Genomic DNA, 21,386 nt, shown 5'->3' with positions numbered 1-21,386 from the left:
TGGAGTCCACCAATTTAGATCAGTGAAGATGTGTGGTAGAACTGGGAGTTATAATAGGGAGAAATAAAGATGGACAGCTCGATATATGTAAATGACTACTTTGTCCCTACAGTTACTTTCAAAATATGCACGATTTTTATGGGTTTAAAAATTGACAGATTATGTGGGAATGTTATTTTTCTAAGTATAAGAACATTTTATTTTAGGAAATAAAATGAATATGAAGAGAAATTACCAACAGACAAGTAATAGATTCAATAAAGAAAATAATGTAAGACATTGATTGATTCTTTTTGAAATATTTTGGAGAATTTTTTTTTTTCTGAAGCCCACTGATCCTATGTCATCTATTTAAAGATTTTAATAAATAGCAAACGAATAGTTCCCTAACCTAGCGGTTAAAAACATGGGTTTTGTTTACAATCGTATGACCTAGTTTCAACTCCTAGCTCCCTCGACTTATTTGAAATAAGTCATTGAGTGAGTTAAATTTCTTCAAACTGCAACTTACCAATACTTAGATATAGGTAATAATTTTTATATCCCAGTGTGGTTGAAAGAATTAAATGAAATCTATGTGAGTCTTTTATTAACACAGTACTTGATGTAACAGGTCACCATTGATGGTAGCAATAGTAATTACATATTACATGTAATTATGTTATAAATTAATTATAATTTATAATAATGCAGTTTTTAAGAAAATCAAACATTATTAACATATATTAAAAACTACACCTGTAACCTTTGCAAATTATGTATGCATGCTTGCGCGCGTGCGTGTGTGTGTGTGTGTGTTTGTGTGTGTGTGTGTTTTAAATCTCCTGCTCTGAACAGCACTATCAAAAATCACTTGCTTCCGGGCTTCCCTGGTGGCGCAGTGGTTGAGAGTCCACCTGCCAATGCAGGGGATGCAGGTTCGTGCCCCGGTCCGGGAGGATCCCACATGCCGCGGAGTGGCTGGGCCTGTGAGCCATGGCCGCTGAGCCTGCACGTCCGGAGCCCGTGCTCCGCAACGGGGGAGACCACAACAGTGAGAGACCCGCGTACTGCAAAAAAAAAAAAAAAAAAAAAAAAAAATCACTTGCTTCCTTTTTGAAAGAATAAACCTTGTGATTTATTTTAGAGCAATTTTAAACCGTATGATACTGCTGATGTTTTGAGGTGACACTTTAAAAGTAACAGTTTACAAAACAGTTTTGAGTATACGCTAGGCATTTTTCGTGAGTGTATCAGCTCTTTTAGAAGAGGTTGTAATTCTTGTCCTGACCTAACTGTGTAGATGACCTACCAACTTCACTGATCAGGAGCTAAGTTAGCAAGTCCTGTCTCTGCAGAGGAGCTAACTACTACCATTTCAAAAGCAGATTTAGAATTTTTCCAGAAGTATAGTTGTAGAATAAAAGTAATAATCCCAGATAATGATTGTATAAAGTTCAAAGGCAGTTTTTACACTTGAATTCTGGAGTTAATAGTTATCTTGATTTTCTATATTCAAAGTGACAAATCTGTAAATGGAAATTAATATTATCAGAAGGCAATCTTGATTTTATTGAATAAAACATTTTCTATCATTTACACTTATTTTCACTGTAAAAGTGTGACCTGAACAAACTATAGCGGTTCCGAAATAATTGTTGTAGGTGGTACATTAGAGGGTGGAGGGGGAGAGAGCGAGAGACAGAGAGAGGGAGAATACTTACTTCTTATGAAGAATACTTTATCAGAACTTTTTGTTCAATTACTTTTCAATCACTTAAAATAAGCTACACATACAAATGCATCATAGTTGAGGAGTTAGAGAGATAAATGGAATATTTCAAATTTCACACTCATAGAGCTATTTTAAAAATCTTACCTCAATAGAAAGACTTGGGATTTAATGCTTTAAGTTCCTAGCAGTTAATTTATTTAGTACTTTTACTAGAACATTATTTAACTTTGATTTTTTTATCTTTTTAAGAAAATGTGTCATAAGTTTAAAATAATTGCTTTCATATATTTTCTTTTCTACAGCTCTCTAGATCTCTGGATCAAAATATCCATATTTAGTAAACATTCATATTTAAATTATTTTGCTTAATTTCAGTTTTCTAATTAAAAGTAGAAAATTGTCTTATACTTTGCTCTAAGTTCTTGCTTACTGATAAGATAGCCAAGATGAGTATTAACATTTAAAATTTCCTTTAGTTATTTCACAATAAGGTTCTCCACAACCTGATCTAAAGGTCTACAATAATGCCTGACCATCCTAGATCTTTCTGGTCAGCTCACCTAGTCTTCCCAGTGCCTGTTTCTGTCCTTCACTCTCCTCAGCCACTTATCTTCAGAGTCTTAGCAAAAGATCTCACCTTCTCCTAACCAGAGAAAACAGAAGTCATCAGAAGGAACTCATTCAAATTCCTTCCACCAAACCTGTAAACTCACTTGCATCAGCACCTGTTCTTGCCTCTACTTTTACATCTAAACCTTGTGCAAGAAAAGTCCATGCTAGATGCTCCTACTTCCTTAATCCCATTAATCACTCAGTCTACCATAGTCTGGCATACACCCCACTACATGACTGTAACTGTCCTAGCTAAAGTTACCAAGGAACAGTGGATACATTTTAGTCTTTACATCTACTGCATTTGATACTATTATCTACTCTGCCCTTGAAATATCCTTGGTATTTAATTTAGTTCATACTGTTTTCTTAGTTCTTCTTTCCCTCTTTTTCTTTTCCTTTTTCTTTCTTTTTTTTTTTAAGTCTGCATTTGGGTTCACCTGCTAGACCTCAAGTGCTTGTATTTCTCAGAATTCAATTTTGATCCTCCTTTCACCCTGCACATTTTCCCTGGACTGTCTCATCCACAGTCACCTTTTCCATAATGGCTTCAACTCTGTTTTCAGCCAAACTTTGTCTTAAGCTTAAAACTTTTATTTCCAGTTGCCTACAGAACTCTAATACATGGTCTGAAAGTGCATCAGACTCATGATATTTAAAAGAAAAGGTATAATCTTTACTTCAGTATATTTGTGGTCATCCAAGAGATGCTGAATTGTCTCTCTTCCCACCATGCTGTTCTCTCCCTGAAAAAAAAAAAAAAAACCTTGTCAGACTTTCGTCTTCTTGGATATTCTACTTTTCTTTCATGTGCAGTTTATTCCATCACCTTTTCTGAGGAACCTTCCTAACATCTCTACCTTGTCTTCTCCCAACTCCATCACTGCTACTCTTAGATACTTCCTTCATTTTTCTCCCACCATAACCATTGCAGGAGCAAAGACCTAAAGACAGAGAAACATATACTATACTTCTTACTTTATTTGGCTGCCTCCCTTCCTGAATTGAGTACCTGAGGACAGGGATTTTTTTCTTCTTCATCATCTGTAAAGTCAGTATCTTGTACAGTGTCTAGAAATGGTCAGCTCATCTAAATGCTTAATGAACAATTAAGTATAAACTGTTAGGACTGTTCTGTGAGTTATTTGACTTCCTGAGAGTATATTTCCTTTTTTCTTTAGTTAAAGAGATAGTGTAAGTCTGCATAAAATATAAAATAGATACATATACTAAAATTTAAATATTCTCTGATGCTAAAAATTTGGGCTATTTTGCTTTTCAAAGATTGCTTTTTATAATCATAATTTATTACTGTTAAATATCTATTTTGCCAAAGCTTATACAAAATACTCTTGAAATATCATATTATTGGTAATCATTATATTTTTTAAATTCTTGTTTTATAATGTCTTTGGTATTAGGGTAATGCTGACCTCATAGAATGAATTAAGAAGTATTCCCTCTGCTTCTGTCCTCTGAAGGAGATTGTAGAATACTGGCAGAATTTTCCTTAAATGTTTGGTAGAATTCACCAATGAGGCCCTCTGGGCCTGCTACTGTCTGTTTTAGACATTTATTAATTATTAAATCAATTACTTTAATAGATGTAGGCCTATTCCAATTGTCTGTTTCTTCTTGTATGAGTTTCAGCAAATTCTGTCTTGTTCAAGCAATTGATCCATTTCATCTAGGTTATCAAATTTGTGGGCAGAGAATTGTTCATAGTATTCCTTTATTATCCTTTTAATGTCCATAGGATGTGTAGTGTTGTACCCTCTTTCTTTCTTTTTTTTTTTTTTTTTGTGGTACGCGGGCCTCTCACTGCTGTGGCCTCTCCCGTTGCGGAGCACAGGCTCCAGACGCACAGGCTCAGCGGCCATGGCTCACAGGCCCAGCCACTCTGCGGCATGTGGGATCCTCCCGGACTGGGGCACAAACCCGTGTCCCCTGCATTGGCAGGCGGACTCTCAACCACTGTGCCACCAGGGAAGACCCTCTTTCATTTCTGATTTGGGTAATTTGTGTCCTTTCTCTTTTTTTTTTTTTTTTTTTTTTTTTAGTTAGTCTGGCTAAAGGCACATTAGTTTTATTGATGTTTTCAAAGAACTAGCTATTTGTTTCAATTATTTTTCTCTATTGATTTCCTGTTTTCAATTTCATTTATTTCTGCTCTAATTCTTAACATTTCTCTTCTTCTGCTTACTTTCCATTTAATTTGTTCTGCTTTTCTAGTTTCCTAAGGTGGAAACTTAGATTATTGATTTTTAGATCTTTCTTGTTTTCTAATATATGCATGCATTCAATTCTATAAATTTCCATCTAAGCACTGCTTTTACTGCATCCCACAAATTTTGATAAGTTACCTTTTCATTTAGTTCAAAATATTTTTAACTTTCTCTTGAGATTTGTTCTTTGACCCATGTTTATTTAGAAGTATGTTGTTTAATCTCCCTGTATTTGGGGATTTTCCAGTTATCTTTTTGTTATTGATTTCTAGTTTAATTCCACTGTGGTCTGAGAGCAGACATTGTATGATTTCTGTTCTTTTAAATTTGTTAAGGTTATGTTTTATGACCCAGAATGTGGTCTGTCTTAGTGAACGTTCCATGTGAGCTTGAGAAGCATGTGTATTCTGCTGTTATTGGATAAAGTAGTGTACAGGTGTCCATCATATCCAGTTGATTGACGGTGTTGTTGAGTTCAACTTTGACCTTACTGATTTTCTGCCTGCTGAATCTATTTCTGATAGGGGGGTGTTGGAGTTTTATTTCAATTGGAAATGCATGGTTTATTTAATAAATGATGCTGATAACCAACCTTCTGAAAGAAAATTCAGACCTTTGGCTTACCATATATAAAAATAAATTCCAGGTAGGTTGTAAACATTTAAATTAAAAATATCAATTTTAGAAAAAGCTAGAAAAATATTTGTATAAACATGTGATGTAGGAGAGCCTTGCCTAAGGGAAGCAAGAAAATCCAAAGCCATAAAGAATTTTTTAAAATGTGTCAATGTATACCATAAACAAAAATCAAACAACACATATTAATTTGAAGAAAAAGTATTTGTACCACAAATGACAAAAGGTTAATCCTCATTATCAATAAAGAGCCTGACAAATTAATAAAATAAATGTAGTCTAATAGAAAAATATGTAAGTCATTGAAGTGGAAATTCAAATAACCAGTAAGCATGTGATAGAAGGTCAACTTTATTAGTATTTGGGAAAGTGCAAATTAATACAACAGTAAGATAACAATTTTCATCCATGGAAAAGTTAAAATGGTGAGGATATAGGTAAACTTTGTGCTCCCATGGGTTGCTGGTGGGAATTTGAATTGATACGTTTTTGGAAAGTAGTTAGGCAATATGTAGTCCAACTAAAGATGTGTGTGTGTGTGTGTGTGTGTGTGTGTGTGTGTGGCCTTCATATATATATATATATATTTATATATATATAGCCTTCAGCCTACAATCCTATCTTTGTCAGTTTATCCCATAGATACAAAAGCATATGTGCATGAGGATATTTATTGCAGTATTTGTAGTGACAAACAACTAGGAACAACCTGAGTAGCCATCTGTAGGGGAATGGTTAAATAAATTGTGATACATCTGTAGCACAGCTTTAAAAATATTAAAGTGTATGTAGTTATTAAAAAGACATAGAGAGATGACCATGATATACACTAGAAACTGAAAAATAAGTATAGAATGATACCATTTTATGTTAAAAAAACACAACTAAGGGCTTTCCTGGTGGCGCAGTGGTTGAGAGCCTGCCTGCCGATGCAGGGGACACGGGTTCGTGCCCCGGTCTGGGAAGATCCCACATGCCGCGGAGTGGCTGGACCCGTGAGCCATGGCCGCTAAGCCTGCGCGTCCGGAGCCTGTGCTCCACAATGGGAGAGGCCACAACAGTGAAGAGGCCCAAGTATCACAAAAAAACAAAAAAACAAAACAACAACAAAAAACAACTAAAACCCTTAAATATGATTATATATTTGTATAAGCATGGAGAAAAGTATGGAAGAATACAAATTACAAATAGTGTTACAAATACAATACAAATAACATTAGTTTCTTCAGTGTGGTGGCAGGGAAGAAGAAAAGGTTATTAACTTTTTCTTTATCCAGCTTTAGGTTGTTTCACTTATTTTAATGGTCATATATCAGTTTGTAACTTTAAACTTATTTTATTTTTAAAAAGAGACATAACTCTAAGCATCTTAGGTTTTCCACTGTGTTCCCTAGAAGACATTAAAGTATAATACTATGCCCTTTGCCAGTTGTCAAGGATTGGTATTTGAATTAGGTGCTGTTCCTGCCTTTAAAAATGTATTTTGGGGCTTCCCTGGTGGTGCAGTGGTTGAGAATCCGCCTGCCGATGCAGGGGACACGGGTTCGTGCCCCGATCCGGGAAGATCCCACATGCTGCGGAGCGGCTGGGCCCGTGAGCCATGGCCGCTGAGCCTGCACGTCCGGAGCCTGTGCTCCGCAATGGGAGAGGCCACAACAGTGAGAGGCCCGTGTACCACACACACACACACACACACACACACACACACACACACACACACAAAAGTATTTTTTATTCGAGCCAGAGAGATGAACTTAATAAATACAATAGAAGGCAAATAAAATAGTAAAATAATTTTGCTTTAGGTAAGAAATCAAAATGACATGAATGAGAACAAAGTAAGCCTTTTTAATTAAAATTAAAATGACTAAAAATAGCCAATAAATCCCCAGATTATTTTTATGCAAAGAGCACTTTGCCTCAAATCAGAGAACTGTGTATTAAGCATCTTTCAAGACAAAGAAATCGTGTTTCAGGAAACATAAGAGTTGGACACCACCCTGCCAAGGCAACTGCATGCAACAGATATTCTTCTTTGTCCCAGACGAACCTGTCCCACAACTCTAATTTGAGGGAATGTCTTCAGAGAGAATCACGTAGACTGGGATGTACTGATGGAGCCAAGCAGTATTTGGATATGGGTGGAAACCAGGGCTAAAATGCCCAAGACATGGATGGAGGGATTCAGAGGAACACAGGGATCAGCTGAAGTAGTGAGATGATATTTCCGTCTCTCTTTAACACAACTACTACCCATTTAGTCTTAACCTTTTTTTTGTTAACCTTTATTATTTATTATGAACACCCTGACCAACTATTAGCCTGATGCTTAACTGGATTATGTCTTATGTCCCTCCTTCCTCTCTCCCTTCCCCTGTCTTTTCTTCTTTTTCCTTTCCTTCCCTTTTCTCTTCTTCCTATCTCTCCTCTCTTCCTTCTTATTTCTTATTCTCTATTAAATTAAACATTAGCCAAATCTTATCATTGTTTAGAGTTAGATTTTCTAATATAATACCATATTCTCTTATTTTTTTAACTGATTTTTTTGCTATTACAGGTTTTTTAATTTTTATTTTATATTGGAGTATCATAGATTCACAGTGTGTTAGTTTCAGGTGTACAGCAAAGTGATTCAGTTATACATACACATGTATCTATTCTTTTTTCAAATTCTTTTCCCATTTAGGTTATTACAGAATATTGAGCAGAGTTCCCTGTGCTATAACTGATTTTTATTTACTTTTTTAAAAACCTGGACTCAGATGTAAAGAAAAGTACTCTGCTGATTCTATTGATCAATGTCATTAAAGGTCCTAAACCCTTATTATTGTCCATTAGCCAGATGAGATGAGAGTGTTTCTCATTATCTCTTGGAAATTTATATATCTTCTCAAGCTTGCTGTCCTAGGCCACAAAGGTAGTAAGATTTGATCCTGGGAAAGCCCCAAAACCTATATAAAAACCCAGAATGACTATACTATACTGCCTTTCTAATATCTAAATTATTATAAAATAAAAAAGTTTAAACATACTAAATCAGCCCTGTTAGTAAAAGTAATCATAGAGCATATGAAAAAAATCAGGGTTTTCTTTTTAGATGAAAAATCCTTTATTATTCATTTTTTAGTTCAAAATGTAATGATTATAACTATACAGAATCCTGTGCAGTTAACCTGTACATGATTTAAGCACAGCTTCCACCACCAGGGAAGTCCTGCCTTTGCAATTAAAGTTAAATTACAGTTAATCAATTTAGCAAACATTGATTAAATACCCACTAGGTACCAGATTTTATCCTAAGGGATGGGATTAGATATATTTATTGATCATCTACTATTGGTCAGGCATGGAGACTGTACTAGTGAATTTTAAAAAGTCCTGGGAACTTCCCTGGTGGGACAGTGGTTAGGAATCGGCCTGCCAATGCAGAGGACACAGACTCAAGCCCTGCTCTGGGAAGATCCCACATGCTACGGAGCAACTGAGCCCGTGCGCCACAACTACTGAGCGTGTGCTCTAGAGCCCGCGAGCCACAACTACTGAAGCCCGCGCACCTAGAGCCCATGCTCTGCAACAAGAGAAGCCACCGCATTGAGAAACCCGTGAAGCCACCACAATGAGAAGCCAATGCACCACAACGAGGAGTAGCCCCTGATGGCCGCAACTAGAGAAAGACGGCATGCAGCAACAAAGACCCAATGCAGCCAAAAATAAACAATGTTTTTTAAAAAGTCCTTATCCTCTTAGTGTTTATAATACTATTAATGATCATTATTTATTAAAGGCATTATTTATTTGAAGCTGACTTTAAAATGTGATTGACTTTTAATGTTTTTGTTTGTTTAACTTTTAAATCTAGGATATCTTGTATTATGAGCAGCTTAAGACTAATGTGATACAACATGACCTTTTGGTGGACAGTTTAATTTATAAAGTAAGTAAAAGTATACATAGTTTTTCCATTTCATTAATATCATTAAGCAATTATTGAGTCTTCAACATGTAGGGACTGCACTATGCATGATGATACATATTAACCTTGAAAAATAATTTTAAGTGATCATTATACTTACAAAGTTAAGTTTGACCTTCAAAATTTGCAGTTTCTATTCAATGTTATCCTCCTTCCCTTTGAAACTGTCCTCACAATTCTTTCCTGACCCTCCCATTTATTGATTAAGAGAATGATATGCATTTCCTGTCCTTATAAATTCAAGTTTTCCTCACAAACTACATAAAAAAGAAACTGAAAGGAAAATGAGATTATGGATTTTTTATCTTATTTGTCTCACAGTCTTTAGGGCCTGCTTATTTATTTTATTATTTTTAAGTCATGTTTTATTTTTAATTTCTTTTAGTTTCTAGACATATAGTTAAGCACATCTCAAGTTTTATGATAAGGATTCATTGAGTTTTTGTTTCCAGGCATCTGATATTGAGATGAGATGCAGATGCTGAAAATGTGGTATAGGATAGGACTGATTCTGGATTAATAATTGGGTTGTTTAAAAGACTTGGATTTTAGATTTAGAACTTGTAAGATAGAGGAGAAAGGCATATTATTCCAGATCTCAGAAACAGGGGAGAGAAGAACCTAAAGATTTGTCTGGGTAGAACATAACCAAAGTTAATTATAACAATGACTACTAGCATTTAATGATTGCTTACTATGTGCCAAACATTGTTCCAAACTCTTTACATAGATTGTCATCTGATCCTGGTAGCTACCTTGGGTGGTAGATACCAGCATTTGGGCTGTAAATGATAAATGCATTTTTTCCTGGAAAAAAACTTGCATTCTGCAAAATCATGTATTAAAAATAACAGCTTATAGGAAAAATAGCACTTTTGTAGCTGAAGTGCCAACAGAAACAATAATTGGGAGATGAATTGGACAACTCAGGCAGGCTGCTCCTGCAGGAGTTATTAAAAATGTACAAAAATAATAAAGTGTAAATGCTAAAATAATGCAGATGGAAGTGGTGCACAGCGCCACTGGGGCTGCTGTTCAGGTGGGCACAAGAGGAAGTGCAGAAGCTAAGAGATGTGCAAGGCTGGGGGTGTGCCTCTCTGGAGAGGGGGCCCCCCATGCAATAATTCATTTTCCATTCTCTTGAAATACAGTTATAAGGGCTCATGCCTGTGGAAGACTTTGTCCTTTCCTGCTGAAGGTTATAATTCTACTGCTGTTCTGGCTTCCCTTTTTTAAAGAAAAACTGCATATGAACCAACACAATTTTCATGTTATACTGCCATCGTTCCCTTACTCACCAGCACATGTGTTGTAGCAAAACAGGAAGTACTATCATTTTACCATTTTACAGATGAGAGAACTGAGGTAAAGAAAGAGTATAGAAATTTGTTTAAATTCATATATTAAATAGCAAAGCCAAGATTTGAATCTAAGTAATCTGACTTCACAACCGTACCTTTAACCACTGTGCTCTACAGAGAGAAAAGATGAGGAAATTTAAGAGGATGCAGTCTTTTGATGAAAAGTCTTGACTCTCACAGAAGTTTTTACATAGATTTGGATCACAAGTACTGCTGTTAACTTTGAGGTCAGATGATTATGCTCAGGGGATTATTTTAGCAACAGCCTAAGAGATCTTTTGGGCTTTAAGACCTTCAATCTCCTTTCTGTTCAAATGAGAGAAGACTCACAAGAGAAGTTGTTCAAAAAATCCAAGAGTGCTAGCATAAGAGTTCTCTTTGCTGGAACATGAATTTCAGTTAGAATCAGTAAAAAAAATCTGTCATGAGAAGGAGGTAAACAGTTTGTGTCTGAAGAATTGAATATAAGTTCTGCTAGAATCAATCCTGACTGTCCACAACATGAGTGTTTTAGGAAGATATCTGTCTCTGGTTGTCTCTGACTTGTGTTAGTTGAGCTCTGCTGATCTTACTGGAACAACTCCAAACATTATTAAAGTCAGCCCTTGAGGAAATAAGTATTTTAAAATTATTTGAAGTTTCATTACAAGTCCCTTTGGCAAAGACTCATTTTTAATTTAACTGAAAGTAAAGTAGAATTATTTTAGTGATTAAAGAAATTAATGAAACAAGGCAATGCTTATATACAGAATACCATCAAACCCTCCCTAAGCTAAAATATCTAATGGTTCTCTCTGGACTGTGTTTTTTTTTCCACAAACTTGCCTTGAATCCACACCATCTATATGGTGGATTGCTATGATGGACAGTTGATCTGTCAGTTTATATCAGTGTTTCTCAACCTTTTATTCATTATTATCCCTAAAGAGAAAATTTTCTCTAATATAAAAAGTTAAATACCAAAGAATAAGATTTTGGTGGGTAAGGATAAGCTTTGGAGGTCCACAAACCATTGTACTATGTAAAAGTTTTTGAACCCCAGGAACGAAGTCCCACCCCTTAGAGGCAGTATCATCCTCGTTGAGATTGCATGATCTCTACCTCTGCCCACGTTGTGACTTAGACTGGCTCCTTTCTTTTCTCTTAGTCTGCGTCTTTCAGTTTTCCCAAGCTTAGCGCACATTCGCTACCTCCAGAGTCATACACAGCTCATTTCATCCTCCTGTAATTGCTTCTTTGATCAATAGTCTGATTGAATTCTGTAGGTTGAGCAATATTATCATAGATTTCTGCAATATCTCTTTGTAACTGTTCCAATATTTCTACTATATATGTTTTCTTGCTGGTGAGATTGAAGATAAACATTGTCTAGTTTGTTTGTTTGTTTGTTTGCTAACAAGCAATGACTTGCAAGTGAATAATCACGAAAACATGAAAGATTTTTGGTATTTTGAGGGAATGGCAAGATGTGGGTTTGAATAGTGGAAGATGAGACTGGAACAGTAATTTGAGACCAGATTGTTTTGGTTGCTTTTGGATGTTGTGATTGCATCTCCTTTTCTAATTTTAAGACACCTAAATATTAGATTTAAAGGAGATAAAATTGAAATAAATAATAAAGAATTACTAATGGAACTAAAAAAAGTGTGAACAATTTGAAGGCAAATAATGTGTCACATTAGTCAAGTAAATTTATAAGTTTACCTGTGATAATTCCAGTGATAAAATCTAATTAGAAGTTTATAATCATACATAAAAATAAAATCATTGCAGTATTATTTCTAGATGTTGCATTTATGTCTTAGTACTATAGACATATTCATTTAGGTTCTCTTCAGTGCTCTCTACTTTTAATTATAGGATGTGAAATTGACAGCAAGCAATGATGATTATTATTTTGTATTTGAAGATTACTTATATCAGGTAAGTTGAAAAATTAAAATATGTAATGTTCTTGTTTTAAGTTCTCTAACTCAGGATACTTTAGAAGATATGTCTTTTGTTAACTGAATCTTCCTGAAATCCACTATGTTTATTTTTTATCTAATTAAATGTTCTAAGTTTAGGATAAGGTTAATTTTTGTTCTTACATGGGACTAGGTAAGAGAATAAGAGCTACATATCTACTCCAACCAGGAGAGGTATATGCACAGATTTTTTTTATACATATGTCAACTCTTTTTTAGATTCTATTTCCATATAGGTCATTTCAGAGTATGAGTAGAGTTCTCTTTGATGTACAGTAGGTTCTTATTTAGTTATCTTTTTTATATATAGTAGTGTATATATATATCAATCCCAATCTCCTAATTTATCCCTCCCCCACCAGTAACCATAAGATTGTTTTCTATATCTGTGACTCTATTTCTGTTTTGTAAATAGGTTCATTTGTACCTTTTTCTTTTTTTAGATTCCACATATAAGCAATATCATATGATATTTGTCTTTGTCTGACTTCACTCAGTATGACAATCTCTAGGTCCATCCATGTTGCTGCAAATGGCATTATTTCATTTCTTTTTTACAGCTGAGTAATATTCCATTGTATATATGTACCACATCTCCTTTATCCTTTCCTCCATCAATGGACATTTAGGTTGCTTCCATGTCCTGGCTATTGTAAATAGTGCTGCAATGAACATTGGGGTACGTGTATCTTTTCGAATTATGGTTTTCTCCAGATATATGCCCAGGAGTGGGATTGCTGGATCATATGGTAACCCTATTTTTAGTTTCTTAAGGAACCTCCATACTGTTCTCCATAGTGGCTGTACCAGTTTACTTTCCCACCACAGTGTAGGAGGGTCCCCTTTTCTCTACACCCTTTCCAGCATTTACCTTTTGTAGAGTTTTTGATTAGGCATGGATTCTTAAATTGAATGTCCAGTTCATATTTCAGTCATCCCAAGATGTTCAGAGAAAGCATTTTACATGATAGTTTTCTATTAAAGGCCTTGAATAAATAATTAAATGTTTTGAAATCAGTTTGAAGCATTGTGATTATTCTTTGATCATTTCATATGCTGATATTGTGGGTGTTTGGATTTACCTAGGTCTTTTTCATATCTATTAAAATAGAAACATCTTATCACAAATAGGAAATATGAAATTTATGTAGAATTGCTTAAATGATGCTCTTTTTTTTTTTTTTTTTTTTTTTTTTTTTTTTTTTTTTTTTTTGCTGTACGCGGGCCTCTCCCGTTGCAGAGCACAGGCTCCAGATGTGCAGGCTCAGTGGCCATGGCTCACGGGCCCAGCCGCTCTGTGGCATGTGGGATCTTCCCGGACTGGGGCATGAACCCGTGTCCCCTGCATTGGCAGGCGGACTCTCAACCACTGCGCCACCAGGGAAACCCGATACTCTTTTTTTAAAAGATCACACACACATAGATAGATAGAAAGAAGATTAATAATTTAATTTTGAGTTAATGTCAACATGTATCATGGAGAAAATATCTAGATTCCATATGACAATTTCTGCTTCATTAAATGTAAATCAGTCCCAGCTGTCTGGATTAGCAGGTTTCTAATTGGTAATAGTGGTGGTAGTTATGCGTCTGTTTAAGAAAAGAGTTAAATAAGATTCTCTCAAGAAGGTTTAATTAATCATATATTTCAAGAACTAAATTCCAATGATTTTATAAAATTTATTTATAAAGCTAAAATATGAAATAACCCTGGAAACAATTTTAAGGAAGTTTCGGTGATTTCAAATTTGCCATTAATTTTTTTAATTTTAAAAAACAGTAAAGATTTAAAATCCCATTCTTTAACATAATTAAAAGTTGGAAAATACAAAAATCTAAAAGTTTATTTACTTATCTAGCTAATATGTATCCTGGTACCTAATTCTTAGTACTCAGTAAAATTTTGAATGTACAGTAAAGTTAATGCTTCATTTATGTATTAATGTTTGTTTCCATACTTAAGAAATACTGAGTGGAAATGATTAGTTTTGGTATTGTATCGTAAGGAGGTCCACAGAACCATCCCTAGCAGAAAAATCAAAATCAGTGAAAATTATTTTAAAAACAGAAATATTTAAAGTGTCTGGAAGCTGTGTTAAGGTCATACATGAAGACAGCAACAAAAAAAAACAAAAACAAAAAACATTTATTCAAGAAAAGCTACTACATCTCAGAACAGTCTGTAGCACTTGAGTCGTGATGCACTCTCTCTCTCACCTCACCCCCAGATCATCATGATGGAAGCTTCAATTCAGCTGAGTGTGGCCAGGAAGATGGGGCTCCCTTTCCCTATAACTTCTAGTCAAGGGCTGCAGTATCTCTATATGAGGGTCAGGTAACCAGTATTTCTCATACTCTCAGCTCTGTATTGCAGATGCTAAATTCCAGAAGAATGCTGCCAAGAAGTCAGGGGCTCCCTGCCTCCAACTCACAGGGCAGACCTCTGTGGAGAGCAGGTTTGAGTAACCTCCATATTTGTTTTCCATAGTGGCTGTACCAACTTGCATTCCCACCAACAGTGCACTAGGGTTCCCTTTTCTCTGTACCCTCCCCAATACTTGTCTTTCTTTGTCTTGTCTTTTTGATGATAGCCATTTTAACAGGCTTGAGGTGATAACGTATTGTGGTTTTGATTTGCATTCCCCTGATCATTATTGATGTTGAGTACCTTTTCATGTACCTGTGGCCATTTGTATGTCTTCTTTGGAAAACTTCTATTCAGTTCCTCTGCCCATTTTTTAATTGGGTTTTTTTGTTTTTTGCTATTGAGTTGTAAGAATTCTTAATATATTTTGTATATTAACCCCTTATCAGATATATGATTTGGAAATATTTTCTCCCATCCTGTAGGTTGCCTTTTCATTTTGTTGTTTGTTTCTTTTGCTTTACAGAAGCTTTTTAGTTTGATGTAGTCCCACTTATTTATTTTGCTTTTGTTGCTTGTGGTTTTACTGTCATATCCAGGAAGACCAGTGTCAAGGAGCTTGTTTTCTGTGTTTTCCTCTAGGAGTTTTATGGTACAGGTCTTATATTTAAGTCTTAAATCCATTTCATGTTCATTTTTGTGAGTGGGGTAAGATACGAGTCTAATTTCATTCTTCTGCATGTGGTTATCCAGTTTTCCCAACCCTATTTAGTATTGTTGATACTATCCTTTCTCCCTTGAGTATTCATGGCTCCCTTGTCAAATATTAGTTGACTATTTATGTGTGGTTTATTTCTGGGCTCTCGATTCTGTTCCATTGGTTTGTGTGTCTATTTTTATGCCAGTGCTATACTATTTTGATTACTATAGCTTTGTAGTATAGCTTGAGATCAGGAAGTTGGATGCTTTGTTATTCTTTCTTGAGATTGTTTTGGCTACTCAGGTTCTCTTGTGGCTCTATACAAATTTTAGGATTGTTTTTCTATTTCTGTGAAAAAAATGCCATTGGAATTTTAATAGGGATTGCATTGAATCTATAGATGGCTTTGGGTAGTATGGACATTTTAACAATACTAATTCTTCAGATCCATGAACATGGGATATTGTTCCATTTGTGTCTTCTTCAGTTTCTTTCATCAAAGTCTTGTACTTTTCAGTGTACAGATCTTTCACCTCCTTGGTTAAATTTATTCCTTAGTATTTTATTGTTTTTGATGCTATAGTGAATGGAATTATTTATTTCTTTTTCAGATGTTTTGCTGTTAGTGTATAGAAACACAGCTGTTTTCTGTATGTTGATTTTGTATCCTGCAATTTTACTGAATTCATTGTTTAGTTCTAGCAGATTTTTGGTGGAATCCTTAGGACTTTCTACATATAAGATTATATCATTTGCAAATAAAGATAATTTTATTTCTTTCTTTCCTGTTTGGATGCCTTCTTTTCTTTTTCTTGCCTGATTGCTCAGAGTAGTCTTGTAAAAACACCAATCAATCCATGTTACTTGTGAGATTGTAACCAAAAAGACCGAAATCCTTCATGAAGCCTACATGACCCTGTGTGCACTGGTCCACCTCTTCAGCCTCATTGTTCACCTCTGCCCTGACACTCTGGCACAGTGTATTCCAACCATTCTGATCTTTTACTCCTCAAGTTCACTATACTTCTTTCTACCTCAGGGCCATGAGACCTGCAATTCCTTTGATGTAAAAGACTGTTACCCTCCCCTCTTCCTCTAATAAATTCCTATTTTTCCTTCAGTTCTCAGCTAAAATGTCACTTACTCACAAATACCTTCCCTGACCCACTCCCTGCTTCCCAACACAAACACACACACAAAGTCATGGCTATCTAAAGTATGCTTTTAAAGTCCTATGTAGTATTTTTCATACTTTTTATAGCTTATTTGATTATTTTATAATTTCCCCCATAAATGTTTAGTATTATGACACTAAACATGAATACATAAATTATAATATCAACCAAAGGCCAATAATCGTATGATTTATAGTGTGTTGACTATTCTGCTTCAGTGTGTGGGTAGAAAAAGTGTAAATTTGACAATTTCATCCCTTTTGGTGACTGGAAAGAAGAGGATTGTCAATTTTAAGTTAACAACTACAAAGGCTTTTTGGTGATAGTAAAAGGGATTTTCCAGGCAACAAATCTGTCTCATATGATGAATAGAGTCAGTAAGGATATCATTTTAAATGAGCATAGTAACGATTTCTCCAAATACTGCCAGAATTAGCCCTTGAGGATATATTCATCTTTGTGTACCCCATAAACTTGGAAAACTTATAAGTGACTGAGTCTGACAAACAGAACCATTTATAAACAATGGATGCATTCTCTGAGAAAAAGCAGATTGATCATCAGTAAATATTTATTGATTCTTATATGTAAATGATACCACCTTTGATGGGCTTACATTCTAGCTAAGGAGGCAAAAATGTTTTGAAATTGTTTTAATGTGTTTATGTAAAGCATTGGATATTAAATTAATTAATATCACAGATAGTAAGTACTATAGGAGTGTGCTTTAACCTTTATTTTCCATTTTTATCATATTTTAGTCCAAATTGTATTATTTTTAGATTTCACATAATTTTTTCAATCATATATCTCCTGGCCTCTGCTACTCTTAGTACTTTGTAAAGCTGTAATGTGGATCTTTATCCTTATAACATAAATAAAAGGATAATTATAACACCTAAGTTCTGTCTTTGGGAATTATGCAGAATTAAATTTTCCTCATGTGGATACTTTCCATGATCATACCTTTTATTTTATTTTATTTTTATTTATTTATTTTTTTGTGGTACGCGGGCCTCTCACTGTTGTGGCTTCTCCCGTTGCGGAGCACAGGCTCCGGATGCGCAGGCTCCGGATGCGCAGGCTCCGCGGCCATGGCTCACGGGCCCAGCCGCTCTGCAGCATGTAGGATCTTCCCGGACCGGGGCACGAACCCATGTCCCCTGCATCGGCAGGCGGATTCTCAACCACTGCGCCACCAGGGAAGCCCGATCATACCTTTTAATAACTAATTTTACAATTAGTCTGACTTATCAGAGGGAAGTTCATTTTAAGTAATAAAAATTATAATTGTATATATTGAAAACAATATTATCAGAAATTGAGTTATGATTTTTCTCTGGGAAAAAAAATTTTATCCCTATACATGTGTGCACGCACACTTGTATGTGTATGTATGTATGAGATAAGAAAGAAGAAAGGCTTTTCTTGTCACTAATTATAGGCTTTTCCTTTGGCAGAGCTACCTAGCAACACAACTGCTCTATGGGAAAATTGTTGATTGTAATGGAGTGAACTTAATGTTTCTGGCATGCTCTGTGTCATAACCAATTTATTGGGTTTTGTGACTAGGCTACAAAATTAGACAGCATGTGGCATTGCTGTGTCCATGTATAGATGAGAAAACCTCCAGTAATCCCTCCTGAAGGAAGATCTGGGCCTATGCTACAAGGATACACAGGCACTCTTCTGAGTGACTCACGTTAGTTACCTAAATTTTATAAGCAACAACACTGAGCATTACAGAAATAATGTTTTGAGTAATAAGTCAACTTTTTTGTATTCCAAAGTTTTTATTTTGCATGAAATTCTTAAAAATACTTCTTTGTGCTGAAAGTTTTAAATTATATCAGAGTTTTAAAATGTGTTCAAACAGAAGACAACCCTTATTCTATGGAAGTATATTGGGTAGTTTGACAATAACATTTTCAGGTTCTAGTACTTAATAGCATCATGACAATCTATAAAACTTATTGTCCAAAGTATATAAAATATTTATAGGGGAGAATTTTTATATAGTAAAGAGAAGACACGGGAATTAATCTTTCTATTGGGTGACAAATTCTCTACCATACACTTGGCTTATCTAGCATATGCTTAGTAGGAATACTGACATATTAGAATATACCATAGTTATACATATTTTAATGCCATTGAATGGTGTTCAAGAAAGGCCCAGGTGCAATCAGATATCCTTTATTCATGTCAAGTTATTGAGTGTCTGTTCTGATAGAGGCACTGTGTAAGGTGCTGCATAAGATGTTTATTAAGCTCACATTTTAGTGAAAAATGAGGTAAAGGCAAATACCTAGTTATAATTTGATAAATGCTCTGATAGACGTTTATGCAATGTTGCATGCAAATACAATTAAAGAAGAAATAAATTCTGGGAGTAGTTCAGCTTAGTGGTGGCTTCAGAATAGAAATGTTATCTGACATGTCTGGTTCTTTTTCTTTTAATTTAAACATTTTTTAAATTTTTTATCGAAGTATGGTTGATATACAATATATATTATTTTCAGGTGTACAACATAGTGAGTTGACATTTATATACGTTACAAATTGATCACCGTGATAAGTCTAGTAACCATCTGTCACCATACAGAGTTATTCCATTTATTATTGACTATTCCCTGCGCTGTACATTATAATCCTCATGAGTCCTTTGTTTTATAACTGGAAGTTTGTACTTCTTAATCCTCTTCACCTATTTCACTCAACCCCCCACCCACCTACCCTCTGGCTGCCATCAATTTGTTCTCTGTATCTATGAATCTGTTTCTGTTTTATTTTGTTTGTCTGTTTGTGGTTATTTTTTTTTAAGATTCCACATATAAATGAAATCATGGTATTTGTCTTTCTCTGAGGAAATGTCTGGTTCTTAAAGACAAGGAATTAGGAGACTGAGAAAAACAAAAATAAACATGAGCCATGTGCATACGGTGATTAGTGAGGAGAGATTAGCTTTTCATGGCAGTGAACAGCTCTGGCAGTTCAGGCTAACCTTAATGAGCACTTGATATAGAGCAAGGTCTGTGTGAACAGAGAGAGAGAACAAATGTGAAAGACATGTCAATACCATGACCTATCATTATAATCACTTCCTCTTGAATACATGTTCAACTCCCTCGCCCTTCTCCCAATTTCTAGTAGTAATTGCCTGACAAAACCTTAATCCTGGTTAAGTACAACTCTCCACCAATTCTGTGGCTGCAGTATGCATTTGAAAGTGGCTGGAGAAAAACATGCAATCGTGATGACTGGTTTGATTTAAATTCATGACCTTTAACCTCAAGAGAGTCCTTACTTCTGCTCAGCATTTCTACTTCATTTCCCTGGTCCAATCATTCATCCATTCTCCTAGAGGACTTCTCATACCTCCTCTCTCTTCAGATCTCCACCTCTTCTCTCTCAGATAATGACTTTGAGTCCTGTTTCTGAAAAAAATAAAAGTTCTGAGAACTGCCCTCCACCACACGTATTCCACCTACCTGCCTCTGCACCCATATATTCAGTTTTCCCTTCCTCTTATTATGGATAGACTGCCCGTACTTTTATTTATAACAAAGCCAGTCCCTGCATTTGGACACTGAAACTCATCTTCCCTCGGTACTCAAAGGCAGTGCCATTGTTAGTTTTTCCATCGTCAATTTTCCCATTTCTATTGGATCACTCCTCTTAGTATACAAATGCATGGTTATTTCTCTCAGTCTGAAAAACAAAGCAAAGTAAAGTGAAAGAAAAATCTTTCTTGATCCCTTACCCCTTCCAGCTACTGCCCCATTCCCCTGTTCCCTTATTTGGCAAAACTTCTTTTAAAAAAATCTGCAGATATTGTTTCTAAGTCCTATCCTCCTATTCTCTCTTGAACCTTCCTTACTCAGTCTTTTTTTGCCCAACTGTCCTACTGAAGATCACGAGTGATTTCATATTGCTGGTCATTTCCCAGTTTTCACCTTACTTTATCTGTTTGGTCACTCAGTCATGCCTTCTCTTTGATTCTCTTTCTTCACTTGGCTTCTAGGATATCATGCTTTCTGGTTCTCTTCTATCTTACTGGCTGGCATTCTCATTCACCTTTGCTGCTTTCTCTTCATCTCCCTGTCATACCCTGGAGTACGCCAAGGATAAGTCCTTGGACCTCTTTTTATCCCCCATCTTTGCCATTGCTGATCTCATATATTCTCCTGACTTTAAGTACCATCTGTACACTGACAACTTCCAAATTTATATTTATCTTTAATTTATATTTGTCTTTTGGGGCTTTCTGGACCTCTCCCTTCAACCCCAGGCTTATTTATCTGGTCCTCATGACCTGTTCCAAAATCTTATTATCCCAGGCTCATTTCCTGACCACTTTTAGGTTCCTAATTAAAATATACATCAAACTTCTCCCAATATATATATATACATGTGAGCATGCATTATCCCTCTTGTCTGCATTATTTTTCTCTGTAGCACTTACCACCATATAACATACAATGTATTTTGCTTTTTTCCCTTTGTCTTCCTTCACAAAAACATAAACACTATGAGGACAGGGATTTGTTGTTGTTGTTGTTTCATTCATGGCTGTATTCTCAGTCTTTAGAACAGTGCCTGCCACATAGTAGGAGTAAATACTTGTAGGTAGGTAACCAGATAGGAAGGAGGGAAGG

The 21,386-nt window shown here is 35.4% G+C and overlaps 1 protein-coding gene across 6 annotated transcripts in view; it reads left to right on the top strand.

The window, feature by feature from the left end:
* Positions 1-21,386, top strand: part of TBC1D19 (TBC1 domain family member 19) — a 155,379-nt gene that overhangs the window by 88,017 nt on the left and 45,976 nt on the right. For 4 of the 6 annotated variants that reach the window (XM_067036317.1, XM_059067735.2, XM_059067738.2 and 1 more), the window contains 2 exons: positions 9,047-9,121; positions 12,382-12,444. The exons of the other annotated variants lie outside the window; for them this stretch is intronic. In XM_067036317.1, coding sequence (XP_066892418.1) covers positions 9,047-9,121; positions 12,382-12,444 — 138 coding nt within the window. The remainder of the gene's footprint in view (positions 1-9,046; positions 9,122-12,381; positions 12,445-21,386) is intronic. 6 annotated transcript variants of the gene reach the window in all.

The sequence above is a fragment of the Kogia breviceps genome, chromosome 6, assembly GCF_026419965.1.
Source record: "Kogia breviceps isolate mKogBre1 chromosome 6, mKogBre1 haplotype 1, whole genome shotgun sequence".
In the NCBI taxonomy this organism is placed as follows: Eukaryota; Metazoa; Chordata; class Mammalia; order Artiodactyla; family Physeteridae; genus Kogia; species Kogia breviceps.
The sequence above is the reverse complement of the archived record's forward strand: the minus strand, read 5'-3'. Positions and strand labels throughout refer to the sequence as shown.